Below are 23041 nucleotides of genomic sequence, written 5' to 3' on the forward strand. Positions count from 1 at the left end.
GGTGATTAAAACAAGAAAGCTACTTTAGTCGTTAAAGCAGACATGGCAACAGCTAACATGTTTGTTAGCTGTCAGAATTGAGTCAGAATTCTGAGGTCAAAGTCGGAATTCTGAGGTCAAAGTCAGAATTCTGAGGTCAAAGTCGGAATTCTGAGATTAAAGTCAGAATTCTGAGAATAAAGTCTGAATTCTGAGGTCAAAGTCGGAATTCTGAGATTAAAGTCAGAATTCTGAGAATAAAGTCTGAATTCTGAGGTCAAAGTCGGAATTCTGAGATTAAAGTCAGAATTCTGAGAATAAAGTCTGAATTCTGAGGTCAAAGTCGGAATTTGAGATTAAAGTCAGAATTCTGAGAATAAAGTCTGAATTCTGAGGTCAAAGTCGGAATTCTGAGATTAAAGTCAGAATTCTGAGAATAAAGTCTGAATTCTGAGGTCAAAGTCAGAATTCTGAGATTAAAGTCAGAATTCTGAGAATAAAGTCTGAATTCTGAGGTCAAAGTCAGAATTATGAGGTTAAAGTCGGAATTCTGAGATTAAAGTCAGAATTCTGAGAATAAAGTCAGAATTCTGAGATTAAAGTTGGAATTCGGAGGTTAAAGTCAGATTTCTGAGGTTGAAGTCGGAATTCTGAGAATAAAGTCGGAATTCTGAGGTCAAAGTCAGAATTCTGAGGTCAAAGTCAGAATTCTGAGGTCAAAGTCGGAATTCTGAGATTAAAGTCAGAATTCTGAGAATAAAGTCTGAATTCTGAGGTCAAAGTCGGAATTCTGAGGTCAAAGTCAGAATTCTGAGGTCAAAGTCGGAATTCTGAGATTAAAGTCAGAATTCTGAGAATAAAGTCTGAATTCTGAGGTCAAAGTCGGAATTCTGAGATTAAAGTCAGAATTCTGAGAATAAAGTCTGAATTCTGAGGTCAAAGTCGGAATTCTGAGATTAAAGTCAGAATTCTGAGAATAAAGTCTGAATTCTGAGGTCAAAGTCGGAATTCTGAGATTAAAGTCAGAATTCTGAGAATAAAGTCTGAATTCTGAGGTCAAAGTCAGAATTATGAGGTTAAAGTCGGAATTCTGAGATTAAAGTCAGAATTCTGAGAATAAAGTCAGAATTCTGAGATTAAAGTTGGAATTCGGAGGTTAAAGTCAGATTTCTGAGGTTGAAGTCGGAATTCTGAGAATAAAGTCGGAATTCTGACTTTTTTTCTCCTATTATACTGAAATAAAATAAAAAAAACAGTTAACTTAATTTTTTCAGTGGCCCTAATCCTCTTCCCTACCGAAGGAATCAATTCTAAAAGACTATAATTAAAACTGGCTCTACTGCTGAGAACTGAACCGACCCAGCACCATGCTTCTGTAACATAACATCCTATTTATGACTTACCTAAGAGTTAAATAAATGTAACTAGACAATTGTGAATCATTAACCAGGTAACTTTGTCTCAAATTCTGATTTGAATGGTTCAGATGTGCTATATGACCTCACAGGCTTCTGATGTTCAAGCTGGTAGAACAGAACCATTAAAGTAAAACAAAAGGCACTTTTCTGCAAACTTAGTGTCTTTATTTCCATTTTTTTTTCTTATTTTACAATGCATCATTTAAAAGCTCACTTTTTCACCAGGTGTGGGTCCAGACTGGAACCAAAGCCCGTCACTAAACCCACCAAACAAAACTGTTCCCCTGCAAACCCAAACCAACATTCGGTTAGGAACCTTAATGTCTCTAAACAGTTCTTTCCGTCTGAACAGAACCGCCTTTGGGATTGGTCCTCTCCGTTTCCTGAGCAGTTTAAAGGTGGCTCTGCGTGTCGGATCGTGGAAGTCTTTCCAGGAGAATCTACAGGTTTGTCCGAATCAGAAAAAGACAGAGTTCAGAGCTGAAATAATTTAGCTAACTGTTCTGATTGGATCAGCTATTCGAGTCGTTAAATGTCAGCGCGCTAGCCGGAAAGTTCTGATACCTGATCACAGGTTAAAGACCCATTAATGATCCAAGCTAGCAGAAGCAACATTAAATTCTCCACTGACATTATTACGAGGTTCTGATCACGCTGCGGTCTGGGTCGGGCCCAGTGGAACCTACTCAAGAGACTGCTGATCATTAAAAGATCCGCAGGCCTAAACTTGTTGCAAAGTGCAGGAAGATTTTAAACAGACAAAGCGGCCACGCCGTCTATCTGTGCGACGTCACTTCCTGCCGGTCTGTGTGCAGTGCTGCGGGCGACATCAGTGGCTTCTGTGATGGGAGGGGGAGGAAGGAGGCCGGCCGAGAAGCTCCATGAAGATTTAGAGTCCAGGAAGAAAACCTGTTCAGACGGAGCTACGGGAGCTTCCTGATCCAAATGGACACAAATCTAAACTGAAAAGATGACGTGCTTAAAAGACCCGATCCTACGGGAGGATACATTGCTCTTAAATTGCAAATGATTCATTGGTTTACAGCAAGTTATTTTGGGTCATCTGAAAGATTTCTAATAATTTAAATAAAAGTAATTTATCTGGAGATAATGATGGAGATTGTTTTAGTACAGATCTACTCCTGTCGGTAGATCTTTACTAAACATTTCTCTGAAAGTTAAATTCTGACCCAAACATCTTGAGTGTGGATTAACTGAAGCAAACTGCAGTGAAAAACCCAAACAGAAAACTGGGAGTCAGGAAGGAAAACACCACGACCAGTAAAACCAGTTATTTTAGACGAGTGAAAAAGAGAACTTCTAATGGCCAAGAAGGGTTGAGGAAGGAGCTCAGTTCGTCAGCCGTACTAGTAGAAAAATCCAGGTTACAAAGAGCGTGCAGCGCCCTCTACAGGCAAACCCTGATAGAGCTACAGGAGGCGTCCACAGCCGAGGCGCTAAAACATTTAGAGGGAATCACTTTTCTAATTAACTCTTCATTATCGGGGTGGTCTGAGACAGACGGAACGTTAAGCTGCATTCAGAGTCTACTCCAGTGCTGGTGACGGAAACAACGAGGAGACAGTCTTCAGGGATTTGGTGGACAGAACGGAACCAAAGCTTGCTGTGTTTTATGGAAGAAGTTTCTGCTTTCTAGAGCCGCCGCCTCCTGTCGACACTACGCCGCCACTTTGTTGTCCTTCTGCATCAGAACACAGAAACATTTCAGGTTAGCGTCGATACTTAAAGGCATGGAGTCTGCTGACTCATTGACACTTGACAAAAGAAACTGATCAAATTAAAAACATACTCAGATGTTTGCAAACTTTGGCCATATTGGTGTCTGATACAAATATGGCAACAATTTACCAGTATTATTTATAAACCTTATATACTTCCTGATCTTCCTTATGCTACGAAAAAACAACACTGTGAAACTAGCTTCTCTGCTTCAGCTTAACGCCCCACACAGCATGATAGATGTACGGTTTGGAGGAAGACTCCTGATGCTGCAGCATGGAAGACTCACCCTGAATGGTAAGTTGGCGAATTCCCGCCCTGCCTGGTTTCCTCGGTAACCTCCCCTGTAGCCACCGCCCTGAGGGGGCCCAAAGGACCCTCGGCTGGCCGAACGTCCCCGCCCTCCTCTGTAACCCATCCCCCCGCGCCCTCTGTAGCCCCCGCGGCCTCGGCCCTGACGCAGAGGGATGCCGAAGGTCTCTGCGTTCATCCTCCTCTCCTCCGCCCAGGTCTGCCGGCGCTCCCTGCAGGAGGAAACATTCATTCACGGGGAGGGAATCCAATCTCACCTGGTTGGTTTGAACCGGTTCTATTAACAACAGAAAGCTGCTGATCGGACAGCAAAGATCTGAGTTCTGAGCAGAAAGATCTGATTTATGATGCAGCTCCTGGATGAGACGGACTCACCGAGGGAAACCTGAGGCTCCAGACTTTTCTCCAGCTTTCCTAAAACACAGAAACACAAACGTCAGGATCAGGGCGGGAAAACATCCCAGCAGTCAGTGACCCAGTCTTTGAAGAATGATAATACAGGAATGAGTAACTAATGCTTTTTATTGCTCTTAGAAATAATTTTAATGCCATCAACAAGTACCCATGACTCTTATACCTATATATATAAAACACAGAAAAAATCCTTCATCATCTACGCCGTCAACAGGGTGCAGCCATGTTCTGAATTCCTCGTTTTCCAGCCACTTTTGTTGAAATCAGCATTTTCCCATTCTCTCGTCTCGAGCTTCTTTTCCGAACATACGGCTTTACGAGCAGTGTTGGGCACGTTACTTTGAAAAAGTAATTAGTTATAGTTACTAGTTACTTCTCCCAAAAAGTAACTGAGTTACTAACTGAGTTACTCCACAATAAAAGTAACTAGTTACTAGTAAAAGTAACTATTGCGTTACTTTTGCGTTTCTCGCCCCCGTAACCCTCACCACCCGGCCCCCACCTTCTCGCGGTGTGTTTCCAAAGCCAGCTGAATAGAGCGGACGACAAAGACAAGAACCTGCAGAGAGTTTAGCATTTATTGCACCTCAATGTAAATGACATCAGGGGGGAACGCGATGTGAAGTTTTTTAACAGGACATTCAGATCTGGTGAAATTAATAACTGGGATGTCTAATTCTGAAATCCTGTGTGTTTGGGTTGTTATAGATACTGCAACATCTATCTATCCATCTATCTATCTAGATCTATACTCTGTGTGTGACATAAAATATGGATCTCCACCCCTGCCACAAAGGCCATCAAATAATGTTTAAAATAAAAAATACAGTAGGTTGAAAAGGCAGAGTATCCATCCATCCATCCATCCATCCAGATTTCTCCCTTTCATTTGATCATTCTCGCTCTCCGTAGTTCCCCTGTGGCGCGAGCACAGGGCGACTGTTGCGCGCCTTTAGCGAGCATGCGCGTTTCCTGACGCTTGTGCGGTGACTCGTGCCGCCTGCGCTGTGCGGAGATGCAGGGGAAACCGTATGTGATGGGGAAACGCAGCTCGACGTAACATCAGGAAAACGCTGTTTTGCTGCTGGATCCTCCTCACTCTACATCTCTCTGTGTGTGCTGTACGTTAACACCCACCAGCGGAAACACCCACCTACCCAACTGACAGACAGAATCTCACTATACATCAGCCATCCTCCCCTCTCTCATGACAAGGCGCGCACCTCTGGATGACCTAAAAAATAATCTTTAATATCTCTTAAACAAAAGTAGCACAAACAATATTTTTTTCTGCACAAATCTGCACTAAAGTTGCACTAACCATTCAGTCTATTTGCAGAGTTTTTTGACGTGGGTGGGGTGTCATCTTCACGCAGCTGCGCACGAGTCCTATCATGAAAAAAGGTTCATTGTGCGACCTGAGTAACGCGCAGTAACGGGGTATCTGCAATGGTAACTGCGTTATAGTTACAGTCAAAGTAATTAGTTAGATTACTCGTTACTAAAACAAGGTAACGGCGTTAGTAACTTTCAACGCCGTTAGTCCCATCACTGTTTACGATCAACCGGAAGCAGTTCCACACAAATATATCGCAATATAATACATCTGATGAAATCCTATTTATAAACTTTCATTAAAACTGACAATCACATTTAATGAATTTCAATGCCAATTAAGGCCTTAATTAAAAATATAATTGAATGACTTTTAATGAGTTTTTAATCACCCGCGGAAACCCTGTACTTTTTTTTTTCTCTGGCCAGAAATAATACATTTTTTTTAAACTTCTACCCGATGTATTCCAGCATCCAGCTGCCATGCACGTGGGCATTGTCAGTTTCACTATAGCTCTGGTGAATTTCAATGGTGAAGTCCTCTGGAAATCTTCAATAATTGTTGTTGATTGCAGATGTGTCTAGTAGTTTCCATTGATTCTGCTTGAAGATGTCAGGAGGGAGGTGTTACTATATTTGGGCAAAAATGGCCGGACTCGGAGATTGCGACGAATTTTAATTTTTTTTTACAGATTAACGCTAAATTCATTAAATCACCGCAAACGTATTAGTTTTAGGTATAAATAATGATCCATTGATTATTCCTTGCTGACCAGACTTTCCCTTTAACCTCTTCCAGCCTTTCAGGGCGAACGACCAACTTGAGATTCGTACCTGGTGTCGTCACAGGAGATGTTGTCGAAGAAGGACTTGGACTTGTCGTAGTAGCAGTTGGGGCCCAGCGGGTCGCCCTCGTCTTCGTGGTTCCCCTCGCTGTTCTGGGTTTCCACCCCAGAGTCTCCCTTGTCTTCTCCATTCAGAGCTTTCTCCGTCTTCTCATCTAGGACAGGACAGAGTCACATTTCAGCTGCAGAACAGCCGAGAACCAAAGTCTGGTTCTGATGGATCTTTACGAAAACATTACAGGGAAAAGTTTCACTGCATTGATGTTGCCCTTAAATTTCCCAGTAAAACCAGTAGCGGCCCAACCTTTCAGCTTCAGCTTGCTCTGGAACTCCCTCTCGATCTCTTCCTTGTTGAACTGGGCGTTGGCGCTCTCAAAGTCAAAGTCCTTCTCGAACTTCATGGGCCCGTCTCTGCGCACGTTGAAGCGCCCCCTGCCGTGGTGCCCACCTCTCTGGCCGCGCCGGTTGGCCGATCCGCCGCCGCCTGCTGGAGACAGAAGCACTGCGTTAGCGAGGAGGGTGAGGGGGGGGGGGGGGGGCAAAGAGGAGGACAAGAAGCAATGGAGGTGAGGATGAAGAGCAGCAGCATGGCTTCAGTTAGTGACACCGAACGATGGAGGAGATGCAGACAGATGAGGTCTGAAAGGCAGATGGAGAGCATGCAGGATGGCTGCAGAGGAGCAGACATTAACCTGTGGAGCGTTTACTGGACTCTCTGCCTTCGCCTCGCGCCTGCTCGCCCTCAGCTCTGCTCTGGACGTCTGATCCTGGAACAGCAACACAGTTTGAGTTTCTGCACTAATCAGGGAGCAGCTGCTCTTCTTACAAACTAAGTCCTGAACCAATGAACTCTGCAGCACGTCATGAATGGGCTGGATTCCTGGAGCTTCTGTCCAACAGGACAAAACCTGCTAACTTTAGACTCAACTAGGGCTGCAACAACGAATCGATAAAATCGATAAAAATCGACTTTTAAAAGCGTTGGCAACGAATTTCATCATCGATTAGTTGTGTCGCGTGATTAATGCGTCATCCGCAGCCGCCGTCATCACTGCCACTTGACTGAAACGGGGGAAGAAAAAAAAATATGGCAGAGCGAGCCAGCGCTGCAGGTGCAGTGTTGCCAACTCAGCGACTTTTCAGACCCCTCCAGCGACCATTTTTCAAAAAAGCGACTAGCGACAAATCTGGTGACTTTTTACGGCGTCACTGGCGGCTTTTGGAGACTCTTACATGAAAGCATGTATCATTCCTACTCTGCCGTGGGGCGCCTCCCCCCGCTCCCGCAGGAGTCCCTCTCAGCGCTGCAGTCAGAGCCTCAGCGTCCAGACTGCAAATGAAGCGCGCATGCGCCGGGATTGACGGAGCAAACTGATCACAACAATTAAAATAGCCTGCGCTTTGTAAAGTGAAAAAAGTCGTAACATGCAACTTTTGTCAAAACAAATTAACATGGCACGGAAGCACCATGTTTGTTTGGTTTTAAAGTGGGGAAACGTATCGTTAGTTTCTCAGGTAGCTCATCTGATGCTTTCCTTACCGTGTTAGTAGGTTACAGACAGGGATAAGGTTGGCTACTTATTTTACGTTTAATTTCATTGAATTAGCTTAAGCAGCGTTTATATTTACTTTATAAATAAATTAACTTGCAAATTATGAGGGCAAGGCTTTTAAAGTTTAAATCTTCTGGCAAAGATAAAGTAAAGAAGATCCTGCAATTTATGGAAGTAAAGCAGAATAAAATCCAGCAAGATCAGTAATATTTCAATTAATTATCTGCCACATTCCCATGTAAATATCTGTCTTTGGAGGATGTGTTTTTTAGCACCCCTAGTTCTCTCATTTTTATTCCAAATACAATTTATAATTTGAATCACAGGGCTATTTTTATCTCTATGGTTCAGTATTTTCTCAAGTAGCAACTTTAACTGCTATACTTTCCTGTCTTAAAAGGCAGAACTCTTCTAGTCTAAAGAAACCTCATTTGTTGAAATGGGGGGGCCTATTGTTTGAACCCCTTTGGGGCTTTTAAAAACAAAAATGTCTTTTTTTGTGCTTTATGAAACAAACTACCCTATATTCTGTGGATGTACAGCTACATTTCTTATGTAAGTTTGCGTAGTTTTAACACAAACATTTATTTTTCATATTGCACCAGTACAGTTAATGAGCAACCTGTACTTGTGTGCTTGTTTGTTCTGTCTAAAATGTTTATTTTGGAATAAAGAGGTTAATATAAAAAATATTTTTTTTTCCGATTCATCGATTAATCGAAAAAATAATCGGCCGATTCATCGATTTTTAAAATAATCGTTAGTTACAGCCCTAGACTCAACACCTTCTCTGCTTTCTCTCTTTACAGCTTTGGTCAAAAGTTTTCTTCTGTTGAAATAAGTTTCTGTCCAAATTAAACAGACAGGCTATAGAACATCTCTAGAACCTCAGTTACACTGATTTAAAGTCACAGGGAAATCATGTTTAAATGTCAAATCATTCTGGCTTAAACATGTATATAAATATATAAATATACTCTTTATCAGATGATATTGTCCTGACTGTTGTTTTCGTTATCTTATACAGGTCAGTTAGTTATAAGTCAGCTTGTACACCTACTTCATATATAGATGGTCATCTGTCAATCACATTTTTTCAGTCACAGCATCTTGATTAATGTGTAGCAGCTAATATACCCAACATTACAAAAGCAATCCACTTAATGAATAATTAATACATTGATATTTTACAGTGAAATACTTTCTTTTTACTCTACTTTCCATTTTCTAATGTTAGAAACAATGTCAATGACCAACTCAGTGAATATCTTCGAGTCATTCTGAGATAGCCAGACTATTGTTACGCTACCTACTATACTATGGGATACATCGGTGTGGCGTATATACGGATTTTCTTGGTAAGTACATCCAATGACTGAGAAATTACCTGTGGAACATCTTCCCACAGCCGGCAAACTGCTTATTTTTGCAGTCAAACTCTACACGAGTAAGCATTTTTACTGCGCATCTCCGTGGGAGTGGGGAGTACCAACATGGCGGCCGGTGGCTTCACTTTTTTCGTGCAATCAGTAAATAAATAGAGATCAGTGGTTTGCCAGCCAGGTGCGCTAATGCTAACAAACGTTAGCATTAAGAGTTGACTGATCTTATTGATTTAGTAATGGTTCATTGGTAATCTGCACTTTCCTCTTGTATCCAGAGGAATTATGAGCTTATAACAGATAAGCTTTGATTAACCTTCAGGTCCATCATGTGTGGAACATGAACTGCTAAAAAAAAAAAAATCTACAGCATAGACTGATATCTTCTAGATACTGTAACTATGTCAACCTGCAGAGGAACTTTAAAGGAATAGTACACCCAAAAACATTCTAAATGACTTCGTGTCGAGTAAATTCTGGATGCTACCCACTCAGGACACTTGGAATACATTGGACGAGCAGTAAGGAGGAATATTGACACGTTTTTTGTGGACTTTTATGGACCTTTCTGTCTCGGGCGCCATAGACCTCCATTATTTGAATGTCAGCAGACAGCAAGAAGCCTCCCAGATCTCCAGATGCATTTGAGATATCAAAAAAGTACTCCAGAGTGTTGTTCAGCATGGGGGTGAGTAGAAAATGAAGGCTAATCATGTTTTGGGTGTACTATTCCTTTAAGGTTATTCTATTTTATCAGAACCTTTAATTGAATGTTTCTTAAAACAAATTCTGGATCAGGAGGGATTTTCTCCACCTGGACCAGATAAGGAGCTTCTAGTTAAGCTTTTTACATTTTCTGTTTCGTTGAACTCATGAACCGATGTTCTGTCAGCACATGAGCCCAGAGATGGACCCAGACCCGGTAGGTGATGGTCCATCAGTGGATGAGAGGGGGAAGGTTCTCACCCTTCATGTGGTCTCCTCTATCCAGCTGCTGAACCTTCAGGCTGCTCTGGGCTGCGGAAGTGGGACCACCATGAACTGGACTCCTACGTCCCAGACCGGGCGCTGGAGCCATGGTGGTTGATGCCGGGGCCGCTGGGCCGCTTTGGATCGCCTGGTCCAGGGTGGGACTCTTTCTGAGAGCTTCCAGACCAGGACTGCCGCAGCCTGAGGAGAAGCAGCACAGAGAACAGGGTTAAAGACAGTCATTGGACCCAGATGGAACCAAACCACAGTGATCCAGAAACCCAGTGACTGGACCCCAAAGGGACAGAGAACCAAGAACCGCTGCTTCATACTTCTAAAGCCGAACCCCGGCCGCTGCCTTCAGGGTCTGCTGGGAATCCACTGCTTCCACCAAATCATTACTGTTTTAGTTCTGCTCAAGACCCAGGTTGAAACTCTGCATGGATGATGGCTCAGGAAGCCCACGTCTAATCTGATGAGTTTAACCGATTCCATCGGAACCAGAACCAAAAGAAGCTGTTGGAGATAAAGCAGCAGGAGCAGAACGAGTCCAGATCCTCTGAAGGTTCTGGTTTGCAGCACAACTCTGACATTAAGCTGCAGAAGAAGCCAATCCCCTAATCTAATCTCCTCCTTCATAAGAATCGTGGGAGGGGCTAAGGTTCTGCTCCCACTCTCATCAGATCCTAACTATAACTGATTCGTCTACTTCTATTGGTTAAATCTGATTACATAACAAAACATCAGTTTGTAGTTTGGGTTGAATACTTCAAATTACTTTATAGAGTTTTTCAGTAAAGCATACTGTTTTTTTTTAAGAGTGATGCAACAATCCAAATTTTCACCTCTGCTCCGATTCTGATCCTAAGATTTGGATCCTGCAGACTTTTTTTTTAATACCAGATCTTTTTTTGCTTTGATGTTCTCATTATAACTGTGATTTAAGAGGCTGTAATAAACTCCTCTCTACATGCAGGTATGTTTGAATGTAAACATGTTTATTCCTAAAGATTAGCATGAGTTTAGAACAGGAATTTATAAACAGTAAATCATGTTAACAGGACAGATTTCAGCCTGAAAACGAATATCAGCTCTAAAGATTCAAACTGACTGGATTTAATAAATCAAAGCCTGATTTCCATAGAATAGCAATTTTCCTGCTTTTCAAAAGATTTTTAACACAACTAATTATAGAAACAGACTCAACAAATCTAAATCAATAGCTGATCTAACATTTTCTGCAAAAGTTTCAGAGATTAATATTGGATCGGTGCTTCTATAATTGCATATAAAGTGTTTTATTTCAGATGGTGTTTAAATATAAAGTAATTTGTACCACTTGTATCACTTAAAGCTTTAATCATACAAAAAGCTTCTAATTTGTACCCCTAATTTACTTTGCGTGTTTATTTTCCTACAAATGTGAACAAATAAACCATTCCTGTTCCTTTTTTTTTACCCTTTTGTATGATAAAATAAGTCAGAGTATTGTTAAATCCTTAACGTTATCCATCCCTGAATCTTTTTATTTTGGACAGAAAGGAAACGGTGAAGCAGAGCGACTGAACAGGGATGAAGCTCTGGGCTCCAGAGGGTCTGCAGCAGAACCGATCCGACCGGACGGGTTAGATTACAGAGGCCAGCGGAGCCGGAGGCAGGAAGTCAGACAGCTAGAAACCCTCGGAGTGTTTGTGGGTCAACACCGACAGAAAAGAAGCAGGACAGGAAAAACAGGCGAGGAGGAACCGCAGGTCCACTTCCTGCTCTTCGTTACCTTCAGTCAAAGTCCCCACAGAACGCGACTCAGAATCACTCAGACCAGAGTTCACGAAGGAGGCAGAGGAGCGCCCTGTGTGGGAGAACAGAACTGAGACCGGGACGTTCTGCAGAAACTGCTGGGCTGAACTGACACCAGAACACCCAGAACTCGCTGGGGGGTACCGATACCAGTACCCCCTGGGAGAAAACCCAGAGCAGAACAATATCTAACCCAAACAGAGTAGCTGCCACAACTAAATCAAGGGTTTTAGTTTTGGTAGCGTTAGCTTCTAAGATGAACCTGATGTTCTAAATCTGCAGATGAACAGAACTAGAGTTGCCAACCGTCCCTTGAAAAACGAAATTTTCCTGTATTTAGAAATACAAGTACCTATCCCGTATTTAGTGGAAAAGGAACGCATTTTGTCCCGTTTTACTGTGAAAGTAAAAACATAGTCAGTAATAAGCTAATGGAAAATGAAGAACAAGGGCACGTTTGATACAAAACCTACAGTAAACTTCTTCCTGGGTCCTGTCCTGCATTGTGACCAATGAGCTGACAACATGTATGTAATGATCCAGAATCCCCTCATCCCATTGGTCGAGCCAAGTGTTGCTCATGGAGAAGATAGCGGGAGACAACAGAGCAGGATGGGGGACGAACAGATTCATTTAAATGTTGACGCTGCTTTTGGGGTCAGTGCACCTTCGAATAGCGATGCTCCTCCTCCCAAAAACAAACAAACAAAAAAAGATGCAGAAATATAGGGAGGAATGGGAAAAAACAAATACCTGGGTGGAAGAAGTCAGCGCTAATATAAATCACACCGCAAATATGCATCTAATTCAATGCAGATTTGATTCAAATAGTAAAAGAAAAAATCATTTCACACACAAAAGGGGGTTAAAAAAAAAATCACCACGCCTGGAGGGGTAAAGGCAATCTGGTCAGATTGCGCGCAAATAAGGTGTGCTTTTTTTTTTTTTTTCCCAGGGAGTTGGCAACCCTAAACAGAACCCTACTCCACTCAGGTCATTCCTGGTCCATTCCACCAGGGGGTGCACCAACAAAAGATGATCAGGCAAAAACAATAAAAATTAAAAACTAGAAAAGAAAAACCAAACGGTCCTGGAACTTTTCATTTGAACATAAACTAGAACTGGTTTCATCTGTACGGTCCGATACCGACCCACCTGCGATCACAGAACCAACCGAGCAAAAAATGTGTTAAAGAGACGGCGAAGGCCTCGACCCGAAATCTCCCCACTTCCTGTGTCATGAGGACCTGGTGAAGAACCTGCATGGATATCATCCTGACCCGATACCCATTCCTGACCCACTGCCCCACCTACCAACACCAACGGGTCCAAACTGGGGCGAGACCAACGGGCTGGTTCCGAACTGGTTGTAGGCAGGAACCTGAGCTCTGCTGAAAAGGCCGTAGGAACCAGAGGACTGGAACGGAGTAGGAGCCGAGGCCGCCGCCGAGGACGAGCTGGTGCTGATGGAGGACTGGAAGAAAAAACAGAACCTTTCAGGTTTTCCTTTTAGGACACAGGAACCAGGTCCATCATAGAAGTAGAATATATAGACAATGACAGATGCTGCTCTTGTGACATAATTTGGGATAAAAAACAAAAAACATCTTGATCGTTTTTATTTAGATTCAGAGAAAACAGGAACCCTGATGAGGATAAATCTTAATAAAAATATATAAATCCATCATTTCACTGAAAAGTTGCTTCTGAACATCATTTGCTGTTTTGGTTTCTAAACCTCTTCTAAACAAGTGAATTTAATCAGAAACGATTCAACGACCTAATGTGGTTCTAGTCAGGGATCCTACTAGGGTTGTCACGATACTAAACTTTTCAACTCGATACCGATACTAAGGAAAATATTCGATACTCGATACCATTTTCGATACCACAAGGATAAAAACAAAGACTCCAAAATTCTACAGAAATATTTTCATTAATAAATAAAATACAATAAATAAACACAATAAAGGTTGTATGCTGTGCATAATATTAAGCAAGCTTGATAAAAAACGTATAAAATTAAAATTAAGTGTTCCTTCCTTGGCTATGCTTTGCACACGTAACAATAACACTAGCCAAACCGGTTAAGAAACAAAAATAATTCTCAGCAGCTGCACCGCTTACAAAAAAAAGTCTGAAAAGAGCACAGAATTATTCAATCACACAGTGTTCTGAAAGTGCATTTTCCTCTATTCTGTACTCTAGATGAATGACTGCTTAGGTGCCACTGGTGGTGGCACTGTATCGATACTTTTAAAAACGAGTATTGTATCCGGATACAACATTTCATTATCGATACTTTTTTGAGTTTCGATACTTTTGACAACCCTAGATCCTACAACATAAGCCAAGTTAAATTCAAGACAAATTTTTTTCCTCTTGAAATAAAACTTTAATATCCACTTCATTTGGAGACAGAGGCTACGTTCACTCAGCCTGAAGTGACCCAAATCCGATTTTTTTTGCCCACATGCGACCTGAATCTCATCTTTTCATGACAGTCTGAACAACACAGATCAAATTTATTCCCAGGAGGCCCAGGCCGCTTGGCTATGTGGTCCTGAATCCGCTAAGAATCTGATCTTTTCAAGTGTGACCTGCGTCTGAACAGCCAGGCTGCATTCATCCGATCTGAACGCCATTAATACCCGACAAAGGTCACTATTATGCGTCTTGCTATGTAGAAGCAGCAAGATGGTGCGGAGAGCAGTATTTATGTTTAACCATCTTGAAAAGATTGTGCCATCATTGCGTCCTCTACTGCGCATGCGGGACACTTACGTTGTATGACTGCAGTTCACACAGCAGATCACATACAAGTTTCACAAAAATATGGGAATTGAGCATCAAGGCCTGCAGTATAAACATAACCAGAATGATTCCTCCCTGAGCGCTTTAACATTGTATCTAGCTAGTTTTGTTACAGAACACTGCATTATAAACTACAGCTGTAGAAAATCCGATTTTATCTGAATATGCATACAACATAACAACATGCTAACCTAAGCTCCCTGTGCTGGTTTGTAGCCTCTGGATGTCAGGTTGTTTTGCCTCCAGCAAACGTTCCGATTTAACTGATGTAGCCAGATAGAGGGTATATAGTCTTCAAGAAAACTCCTTGTTCAGCAAACAGACAAGATGCTAAATGCTGAGTGACACCACCCCCCCCCCGAAATAAGGTAAAAGAAAACTGAATCATTCGAAGCAGAGATTGATGTGGAGCAAAACACGACGGTTTAAATCATTTGGCCCTGAGGTGAACTGTTTGTTGGTTCCTTGTTCGAACTTTATTCATGTTAATTTATTTTAATTTTAAACGTGACCGGCATTGCGCTGCTTACTTTAAGAGTCTCTGGCTGATTGCTTATGTGGTGTTCCCACCGAACAGGCTCAGAGCGTCAAAAAGATGCCAAACGCCAAAGTCAGATGTGTACCGTATTTTCACGACTATAAGGCGCACTTAAACGTCTTTTTTTCCCCTCAAAATGTGCGGTGCGCCCTATGGTGCGGTGCGCCCTATGTGTGTTGTAACTGCGACTTTTGAGACCACCTCATTGAGGAGATGATGAAAGAGTGGCTGAATGTAAGGAGACCAGGTGTTTTTTTTTCCACTCATCACCATCGCTGTTAATATGTAACTCCATGCGTGCCCATCTCACAGCTGATGTGAAAAACATGGGGAAACAAATTAACGCTGTGCTCGCTGTTCAACCGCTCGACATCGGTGTGAACCGGACGCAGCAGGTGCAGCAGAAGCAGCGAGTTTACATGCAAAGTAAATGGTTGACGCGCGTATAGGCGCAGCAAAAGGTCCTGCAGCGCGTTTTGAGCTGCAGGAGCGTTTAAGCATCTGCCAACGCGCTGCTGCTGCTCGAGATGGAAAAATTGAAGTTTTGCTGCTGGACGCGCCGCATCAACCAATCAGAGAAGCTGATCTGGGAGCTGCCAGCGAGACAGACACAGCGCTCTGATGACATATGATATTAACGCAAATGGAAAAGGCTGGATGGATGAGGAGATGATGAAAGCGTAGCTGAGGGAGGTGTAGCCTATGTGAGGAGAACAGGTGGTTTTTTCCACGCATCACCATCGCTGCGTGCCCATCTCACAGCCGATGAGAAAAAAAGGTGAATCAAATTAACGCTGTGCTCGCCGTTATCCCGGGGGGTCTGACAAAGGAGCTTCAACCGCTCGACATCGGTGTGAAGCGGCCGTTCAAAGTAAGGCCGCGAGCGGCGTGGGAGCGATGGATGGCCGACAGAGACCACAGTTTCAGGATAATTGGAAGGCAGCGCCGGGCAAGTTACGCCACCGTTTGAGGATGGATTGTAGATGGACTAATGTGTCTGCTGGCTCTGTTGTTCAAGCTTTTGCAAAAGCCGGCATTATTTCTGAGGAGCCGCGCTGCACGGAAAGTGACTCTGACAGCGAAGAAGGGGAAACTGGCATGTCTGATTTAGCGCAGCTGTTTAATTCAGAAACAGAGGAGGATGACTTTGATGGGTTTGATTAATACTTTGTAATAAATACATGAATAAAGCACAAACATACTCAGTTTTGCTCCCGCTGTATTTTTCTCCCTGAAAACTTAATTCAACAGCAGCCTCTGGGTGCGTCTCCTCCTCTTCACCGCGGTGGCTGGCAGGTGTTTTTTCATCTAAATAATCTAAATCTTGCAGCTATATTTGCTGTGATCAGTGGGAATAAAGTAGTTTTAATATGTTTTTAAGTGAGAAAGGCCACCTGAAAACTTAATTGCAGTCAGTTCATCCAGATTATCTATTTCTGTCGGAGGCGCTCAGACCCTCACATACCAGCGGTGCACCGACAGCAGAAATCCTTTCATCAGCAGCCTCCGGGTTCACGCGGTGGATGGCAGGTGTTTTTCATCTAAATAATTTAAACTGCAGGCACCCATAAAAGCGAACATATTCCGTCGGCAGGTTTCAGGATTTTAAGTTAATTTAGGAGTGATCACAGCGCTGTCATCTGCGATGTGTCTGTCTCACGGCCAGCTGCCAGATTTGATTAATACTTTTTAATAAATACATGAATAAAGCACAGTCATACTCAGTTTTGCCCCCGCTGTATTTTTAAATACGCAGTAGAGGTATTTAACCCATTTAGGCCTAAAACGCCTGGAAAAAACACCTTAAAAACCTATGGCCGATTTTAAAAAATACCCCTAAAACCTGAAGTTTTTCTGTAAATTCAGCAACTGTGTCAACGCCTAGTAAATTATTGATATCTCAGCTTCTGTAGCAGATAGAACTCAAAATATATTTTATCTTTGAAATTCTTCCAAAAAAAAAAAGTGAAAAGCAGTAATAAAAAAATAAAAAATTCAACCTTTATTTTTTCCATATGTGATCATGTCTTCATTGAGAATGTGCAATATAAAACGTTTTTAAAATAAAGAACAAACATTACATAAATAACTATCTGATGATTACTTATTAACAGTATTATTATGCATAATAATGCATATGTCTGTGTTATAAATTGCATACAACTTACCTCCAGATGGCCACAAATCTGTCCCGGGACATATTTTGGGGGAACTGCGTCCTGAAGAGAGGTTTACTCTGTCGCCAATAATCTCTTCGTAGCCTACTGGCAACACAAGAAGTCCTATGCCCATACACAGCCCAATAAATGTCTTCATCTCCGTCACAGTCACGGGTGACCACTTTGCCATCTTTGCTCTTGTTGGAGTTTGGTTTGTTTGGTCACTGTACCTATTCGTCTCGGTAACAAGATGCATCCAAAGTTCTTCATTAAAAATATGCTCAAATGCCTGCAGCGGTGTGGCGTCTGCAGGCAAATCAACTTTCACTCCAGGTGTGCGGTTGAAAACACTCCGTGCATTGCGGTGGTAGTTCGATTGGTTCAGCGCGTTCAAAGTCATCATTTTCATCTATACCGTCATCAAAGCCGACACACTCCTCAAAATCACTGCCTTCCGACATCTCTTCTCTGTCAAACTCCTCCATGTTTGCTTGAAAAAAACTTCTTTCTTCTTGCTTGACTCATATGCTCTCCCGGCGTCAATGGTAGAATTACGCAACAGCGCCCCCGGCTTGAATGGTAGAAATGCGGTAATGCTTTCCCGGCCTAAATGGGTTAAAGGTAGTAGAGGACATGTACCTGTATATAAAAAACGCGCCCTATAGTCCGGTGCGCCTTATGTGTGCGTTAAATACAGAAATGGGACACATAACTGAGAGTGCGCCTTTTAGTACGGTGCACCTTATGGTCGTGAAAATACGGTATCTAAACTTTTGTTCAACGTAATCATTTCTTAAAATAACATGTAATTAAATACTTCCTGCGGGTTACCCTAGAGACGCCCATCGTCGGGTTTAGGCTATTTTCTGAAGGAAACATCCCCAATAAAGAGCCATTTGTTTGGAGTTCTATCTATGCAGTGGCTCACTCTATGGTGCTATAGAAATAAACTGAACTGAATTGAATTCAGTTTTACATAGTTTACCCAAATCTGCCACCATTGACAGAATTGTTCAGTCTTGTGATTGAGAGAGGCGGTTATTTTTTTCATTTTATATATGTTAAATGTTATGTCAATCAAGTTGTCTAAAGTTGGTTTTTATTATAAAAATTTTCTTGTAACATTTTTCTTACTTGCTGTTAATAAAATAGTCATTAATATATATATTTTTTTAGGCTTCTTGAGGAAGTATACCAATATACCTAAGCTTGATCTCTAAAGGAATGTTCTGATTAAAAATATCTTTTAAGGCATTATTTATCTATTTCCAGTAATCTTTTATAATTGGGCGGTCTCAGAAGAAATGATAATGGTTTGCATTTTGATTTCTATTTTTCCTCCAACATGTGGGGGGATTTCTATCATAGTGGCATTTTTGAGCAGGTGTGATAAAAAAAAACAGATTTTTCCATTCAAATTCTTACCATTGTAGAGATTTATTATACGGCCAATGATATTTCTCTGTTTTTGTCAAATTGCCCCCTCTTTCCCATCTTGCTTTGATATGTAGGGTTGAATTGTTTCTGAGATCCATTGTTTTTTTTATAGATAAGTTAAACAAATTTCCCTTTAAATTTTTATATATAGGCACTAACAAAAATGTCCAATAGGTTTATATTTTTGTCATTAATCAGCCTATTTTTTAAATTAACAAAATTTCTTATTTGTAAATATTGGTTAATTGTCCAAAGAATATTTTCTCCTGAGTGTTTCAAGATCACTTAATATTTTGTTGTTAATGGCGAGTCCATGTCATAGTTATCGATGGAAAAACCCCAACAATGAGTGGAGCTCGGCCCCGTTGGTACTGATGGAACAAAGACCCCCGATCTGCAACCAAGTTTGTGTGATTCATCAAGTGTACTGCTTATGCAAATTTAGCTTTTGGAAAATCAGGGTAATGTGTTCTTATAACCGATAAACTGGCTCACTGTGTGCTCCCACCAACGGTGAACATTTAGGTTGTTTTATTTGTTGTTTTACAGCTTCTTCACAGTTTGAACTTTGTTGCCCTTTAAATAAAGGTCATACACCCCCCCCCCCCCCCCGAAGTAGACGGTTGAAATTAAAGCTACATAGCTTTAATTTCGCCCCTAAGGTATTGCTATGTTACATCGAATATCTAATGAAAGAAAATCCACGCTTCATCTCTATGAAACGTTTTATGTCCTTTTTTTAAAAGCTAAAAATACAAATAAACTGTTGGCTGTTTAAAAAAGCAACAATTTCTTTATCAGATACTTCAAAGAAATGGTAAGAAGTGTTTTTTTTAAATGTTATAAACTATTTGCAGCTCTAAACCTTTAGTCAGCCCTACATGGGGGGAAATTGGCTCATTGGAGTTAAAAGGCTGCAGACCCCAGATCTAAATCCCACAGAGAGCCTCCACAGCCATCAGCACGGCAGCCCACAGCAGCCTGCAGCTCTTCTGGAGGTCAACCACAGCTGACAGGCTGACCCTGACAGAAATGTCATTCTAAGAACAGGGACTAAACCTCGGACCTGAACCGACTTCTCTCTCAGCAGCAAGAATTGATAGCAGCTTACCTGGACGATGGCGGGGTCCTGGGGAAGAGAGCATGGTGGTTTGGGCGGCTCACAAACCGTCAAGTCCTTGATGTCGCTGCCCCTGAAGATGATGTACTCAAAGACGTCGTCTCGGGGGGGAATGGGTCTGTCCGTCGGACGATCCTCAGTACCAAATGAGCGGACTGAGGCAAAGGAAACACATCCAGACAGCAGTGGTTTAATTAAATGACGGCAGTGGGAGGTGGTCAGAATGGACACACTGGTTCTTTGTCTTTACATTGGTTAATTTCTCAGATCGATCAAAGATAAATGTGCATCGGTGCAGAGAGAAGGTCCTCAGAGCCGTTTATTCACGCAGGTCCTGTCCTCAGCAGAACAACAGATGTGAGATAAATTGATCTAAAGTCTGACATCTATAAGCAGGGTTCCTACATCTTAATGGGAAAGTTCCAGTACTGGAAGAATCAGACAGATAGGTGCAGAAATAGACGAAAGGATCCACAGATGGACAGATTTTAGATAATAGAATACGGAGAAAAGTCTGGAGAGGTCTACAGCTTTTATACCAATTTATTTTACTCCTAAATGGATCCGTGATTACTTGTAAAAACAGACTTTATTAGAGGAATATTTATTTTACATGTAAAAGCAATACAGTAAAACTACTGTAAGCTGTTTGGATTTTATAAATTAAAATATCAATGTCCCTTGGACATTGTCGCCTTGTCGTTTACGCTGCAATGCATGCAGGGTAAATGTTATATGCTAGGTCCTGTAGTGCTAGCTCCTCTCAGCAAAAACAGCGACGACTAATGTTAAACCTTTTCAGTTTGGACTGCAACGTGTTGAAACCGATAAGAACGTAGAAAAGACAGGAGGTGGTGATGATGAGGAGGACCAAATGGAGGAAGATGGTGTTTGTGCTGCTAGGAGAGGCTAACCCAGATGGAAAGCTATGCTAGTTTCCAAATGATGCCGTTTATGGTTGGCATCATGATCAAAACATTCACACAGACCTGCAAACCAAACCCAGTCATGTTTTTCTATTGATAGTTTTCTTTTTATTAAATTTGAAATAACTGCGAAATAATGGAGGTGAAACTGTTGATCTAGAAGACTTTTTCTATGTTGTTTATACTTCAAATTGACAAAACAATGCTGCTTCTGCAGCTTAGATGGTGTATTCATCTAAAAGCTTTGCATAATGTATGTATTACATAAAAAATAAGTTTCCCATTTATATTTAAGGTTTAATAAAAAAGAGAGAGACTTGTTTATAATTTCAGGGAGAGTAAAATATTTATAAAAGCTAATGAAAGAATAAATATAAAGCAACGTCGCATTAGTTAATGAGGTCAACCTGTGAACGACATGATTTTTCAACGTTAGTTAGCAAAATGTTTAAAAACAAAATATCCTATAGTGAGTAGGTAAGTAAGGTTGCTTTTAATCATCAAATGATCATGAATATTATTCCCTTTAGTGTTTTTTTTTTTCAATGTTTACCATGTCTGAACACATTTAAATAAACACAACTTAAAGCTAGAATTAGAGATCTCTTAATATGGAATTGATATCAGCCAATAATTGAATATCTGGATACACCGGCCTGCATCTAAAATCTCTGATAGAAATAATTAACTTCTATCCCCCTCTGTTTTAAGTTTAAGTAATTCACTGATCAATAATAATAAATGAGTCAGTTGTTCAAATACGCATTGTTGTTTACTACTGCTGTGTTTGATTAATATCACTTGATCAAGTCTTTTTTAACAGCCACACCATAAAATAAGGAATAAAAGTAGGTATGATTTGTGCTGATATCATATCGAGGCTCCTTCAGTATCAATAAGCTACAGTATGGGTACAATATTACAAATTACAAAGCTGTATCAACATACAATACCGTAAAGATAAAAGAGATTTCTTTGACTTATTCTATTTTAAAGGTGTTTTCTTTGGAAAATTGGAGATTTTATGATGTAATATTGGCTGATATGGGTGTTTTTTTTTTTTTTGAATTATTGGATTCGTGCTAATTGATTTTGTTTAATGGCTCTTTATCATAAACTGAGGCCAGATTCAGTGCTGATACAGATTCTTGCTGCTTGTGTTTACGTCTGAAAAGCGAATAATTGGAGCTGAAGTCAGAGTCTGATTCGTAGTTTCTGAATCAGCGCCTCAGTAAAGGGCTATTCCGGATTGATTGAAGCACCTGGGTTAATGGAAATAATTCAAAATGCAGTTATTAACTGCTTTCTGACCCTGCACCTCGAGCACCAGGGTCAGAGATGCTTTAGGGGTCTGTTTGCTGCCAAACCACTGATTTCAATATATGGTGAAAAGGCTTATTACAGATTAGCAGATTACTTCTTATTCTAAGAATAGTCCATTTGCTTTAACATTTTAAGATCAAAGGAAATCTGCGTTTTGTTTGGAAAAAAAAAAGATTTTTATTATTTTAACATGCATTTACTGTCCAGGCTAGAAAATCTGGTCTGATGCGATTAAGATTTAAAAAAGAAAAAATAGGTTCATACGCCTTTAACAGCTGGGCTACTAATAAGAAACTAACTTCAGGCCGTCTCCGGGCAGTTCGGGTGCCTTAAGTTTCCTTTTACCCCCCCTGCAGGTTTAACACAAAGCCTCCGGCGCACCTTTAACCTGGGTGAAACTCTTACCTTTAGCAAGGGCCACAGTGGAGTTCTCTGTGTCGATGGTGTACAGGATCCCCTCGTAGCGAATCTCGGCCTTGGAGACCAGGCTGATCTTGCTACCGAGATAGGGCGTCCCGCCGCTCATGATGGCTCCCGCTTCTCGACTCAGAATACAGAAGGTGGAAGGGGCGGATGCCTCTGTGCAGCTCGGTCAACAGAATGGGTTCTGGAGGAACTCTCCAGTGCGTTTCGTTTCGGTTTCTTCTAAAGCTGACGCCGCTTTGCAATTACAACATGGCCGCCTCCACCTCCATGGCACCGCTCTGAGCGCGGGGGGACAACGCGATTTGGAGTATCGCGTGACTTCGAGGGGCCGTAAACCATAGAGCTATGTCAATTAGAACCATTTTGAGCCAACGCATTTCAATATACAGAAAAATAAGTTTCCAATGTAAAAAAAAAATAGTAATAAACAAAAATAGCGTGAAAGATGGATAGACTAAACTGTTAATTATCTGCTTAGAGACAAAAACGAACTGCGAGATTGATTTTTATTTGATAATAGATTTTACAAATGTGTTTTATATTCAAATAAGCTA

General features: G+C 41.4%; 1 protein-coding gene across 5 annotated transcripts; it reads right to left on the minus strand.

The window, feature by feature from the left end:
- Positions 1-1540: 1540 nt before the first annotated feature.
- Positions 1541-22790, minus strand: lsm14aa (LSM14A mRNA processing body assembly factor a). Of its 5 annotated transcripts, none has more exons than XM_038282182.1 (11): positions 22467-22790; positions 19804-19967; positions 13059-13218; positions 11722-11796; positions 9945-10148; positions 6736-6810; positions 6348-6527; positions 6033-6198; positions 3825-3863; positions 3427-3661; positions 1541-3099 (listed from the first exon to the last, which is right to left on the minus strand). In XM_038282182.1, exons 1-11 carry the CDS (start codon positions 22585-22587, stop codon positions 3076-3078), a joined length of 1443 nt encoding a protein of 480 aa, XP_038138110.1. In that variant the 5' UTR covers positions 22588-22790; the 3' UTR covers positions 1541-3075. The 5 variants fall into 5 exon arrangements, with proteins under 5 accessions (XP_038138110.1, XP_038138109.1, XP_038138113.1 ...); XM_038282181.1 differs by having other exon boundaries at positions 6348-6530; XM_038282185.1 differs by lacking the exon at positions 6736-6810.
- Between the last annotated feature and the right edge of the window lie 251 nt (positions 22791-23041).

This window comes from Cyprinodon tularosa, unplaced genomic scaffold (genome assembly GCF_016077235.1).
Source record: "Cyprinodon tularosa strain WSP-4 unplaced genomic scaffold, ASM1607723v1 ctg180, whole genome shotgun sequence".
NCBI lineage: Eukaryota > Metazoa > Chordata > Actinopteri > Cyprinodontiformes > Cyprinodontidae > Cyprinodon > Cyprinodon tularosa.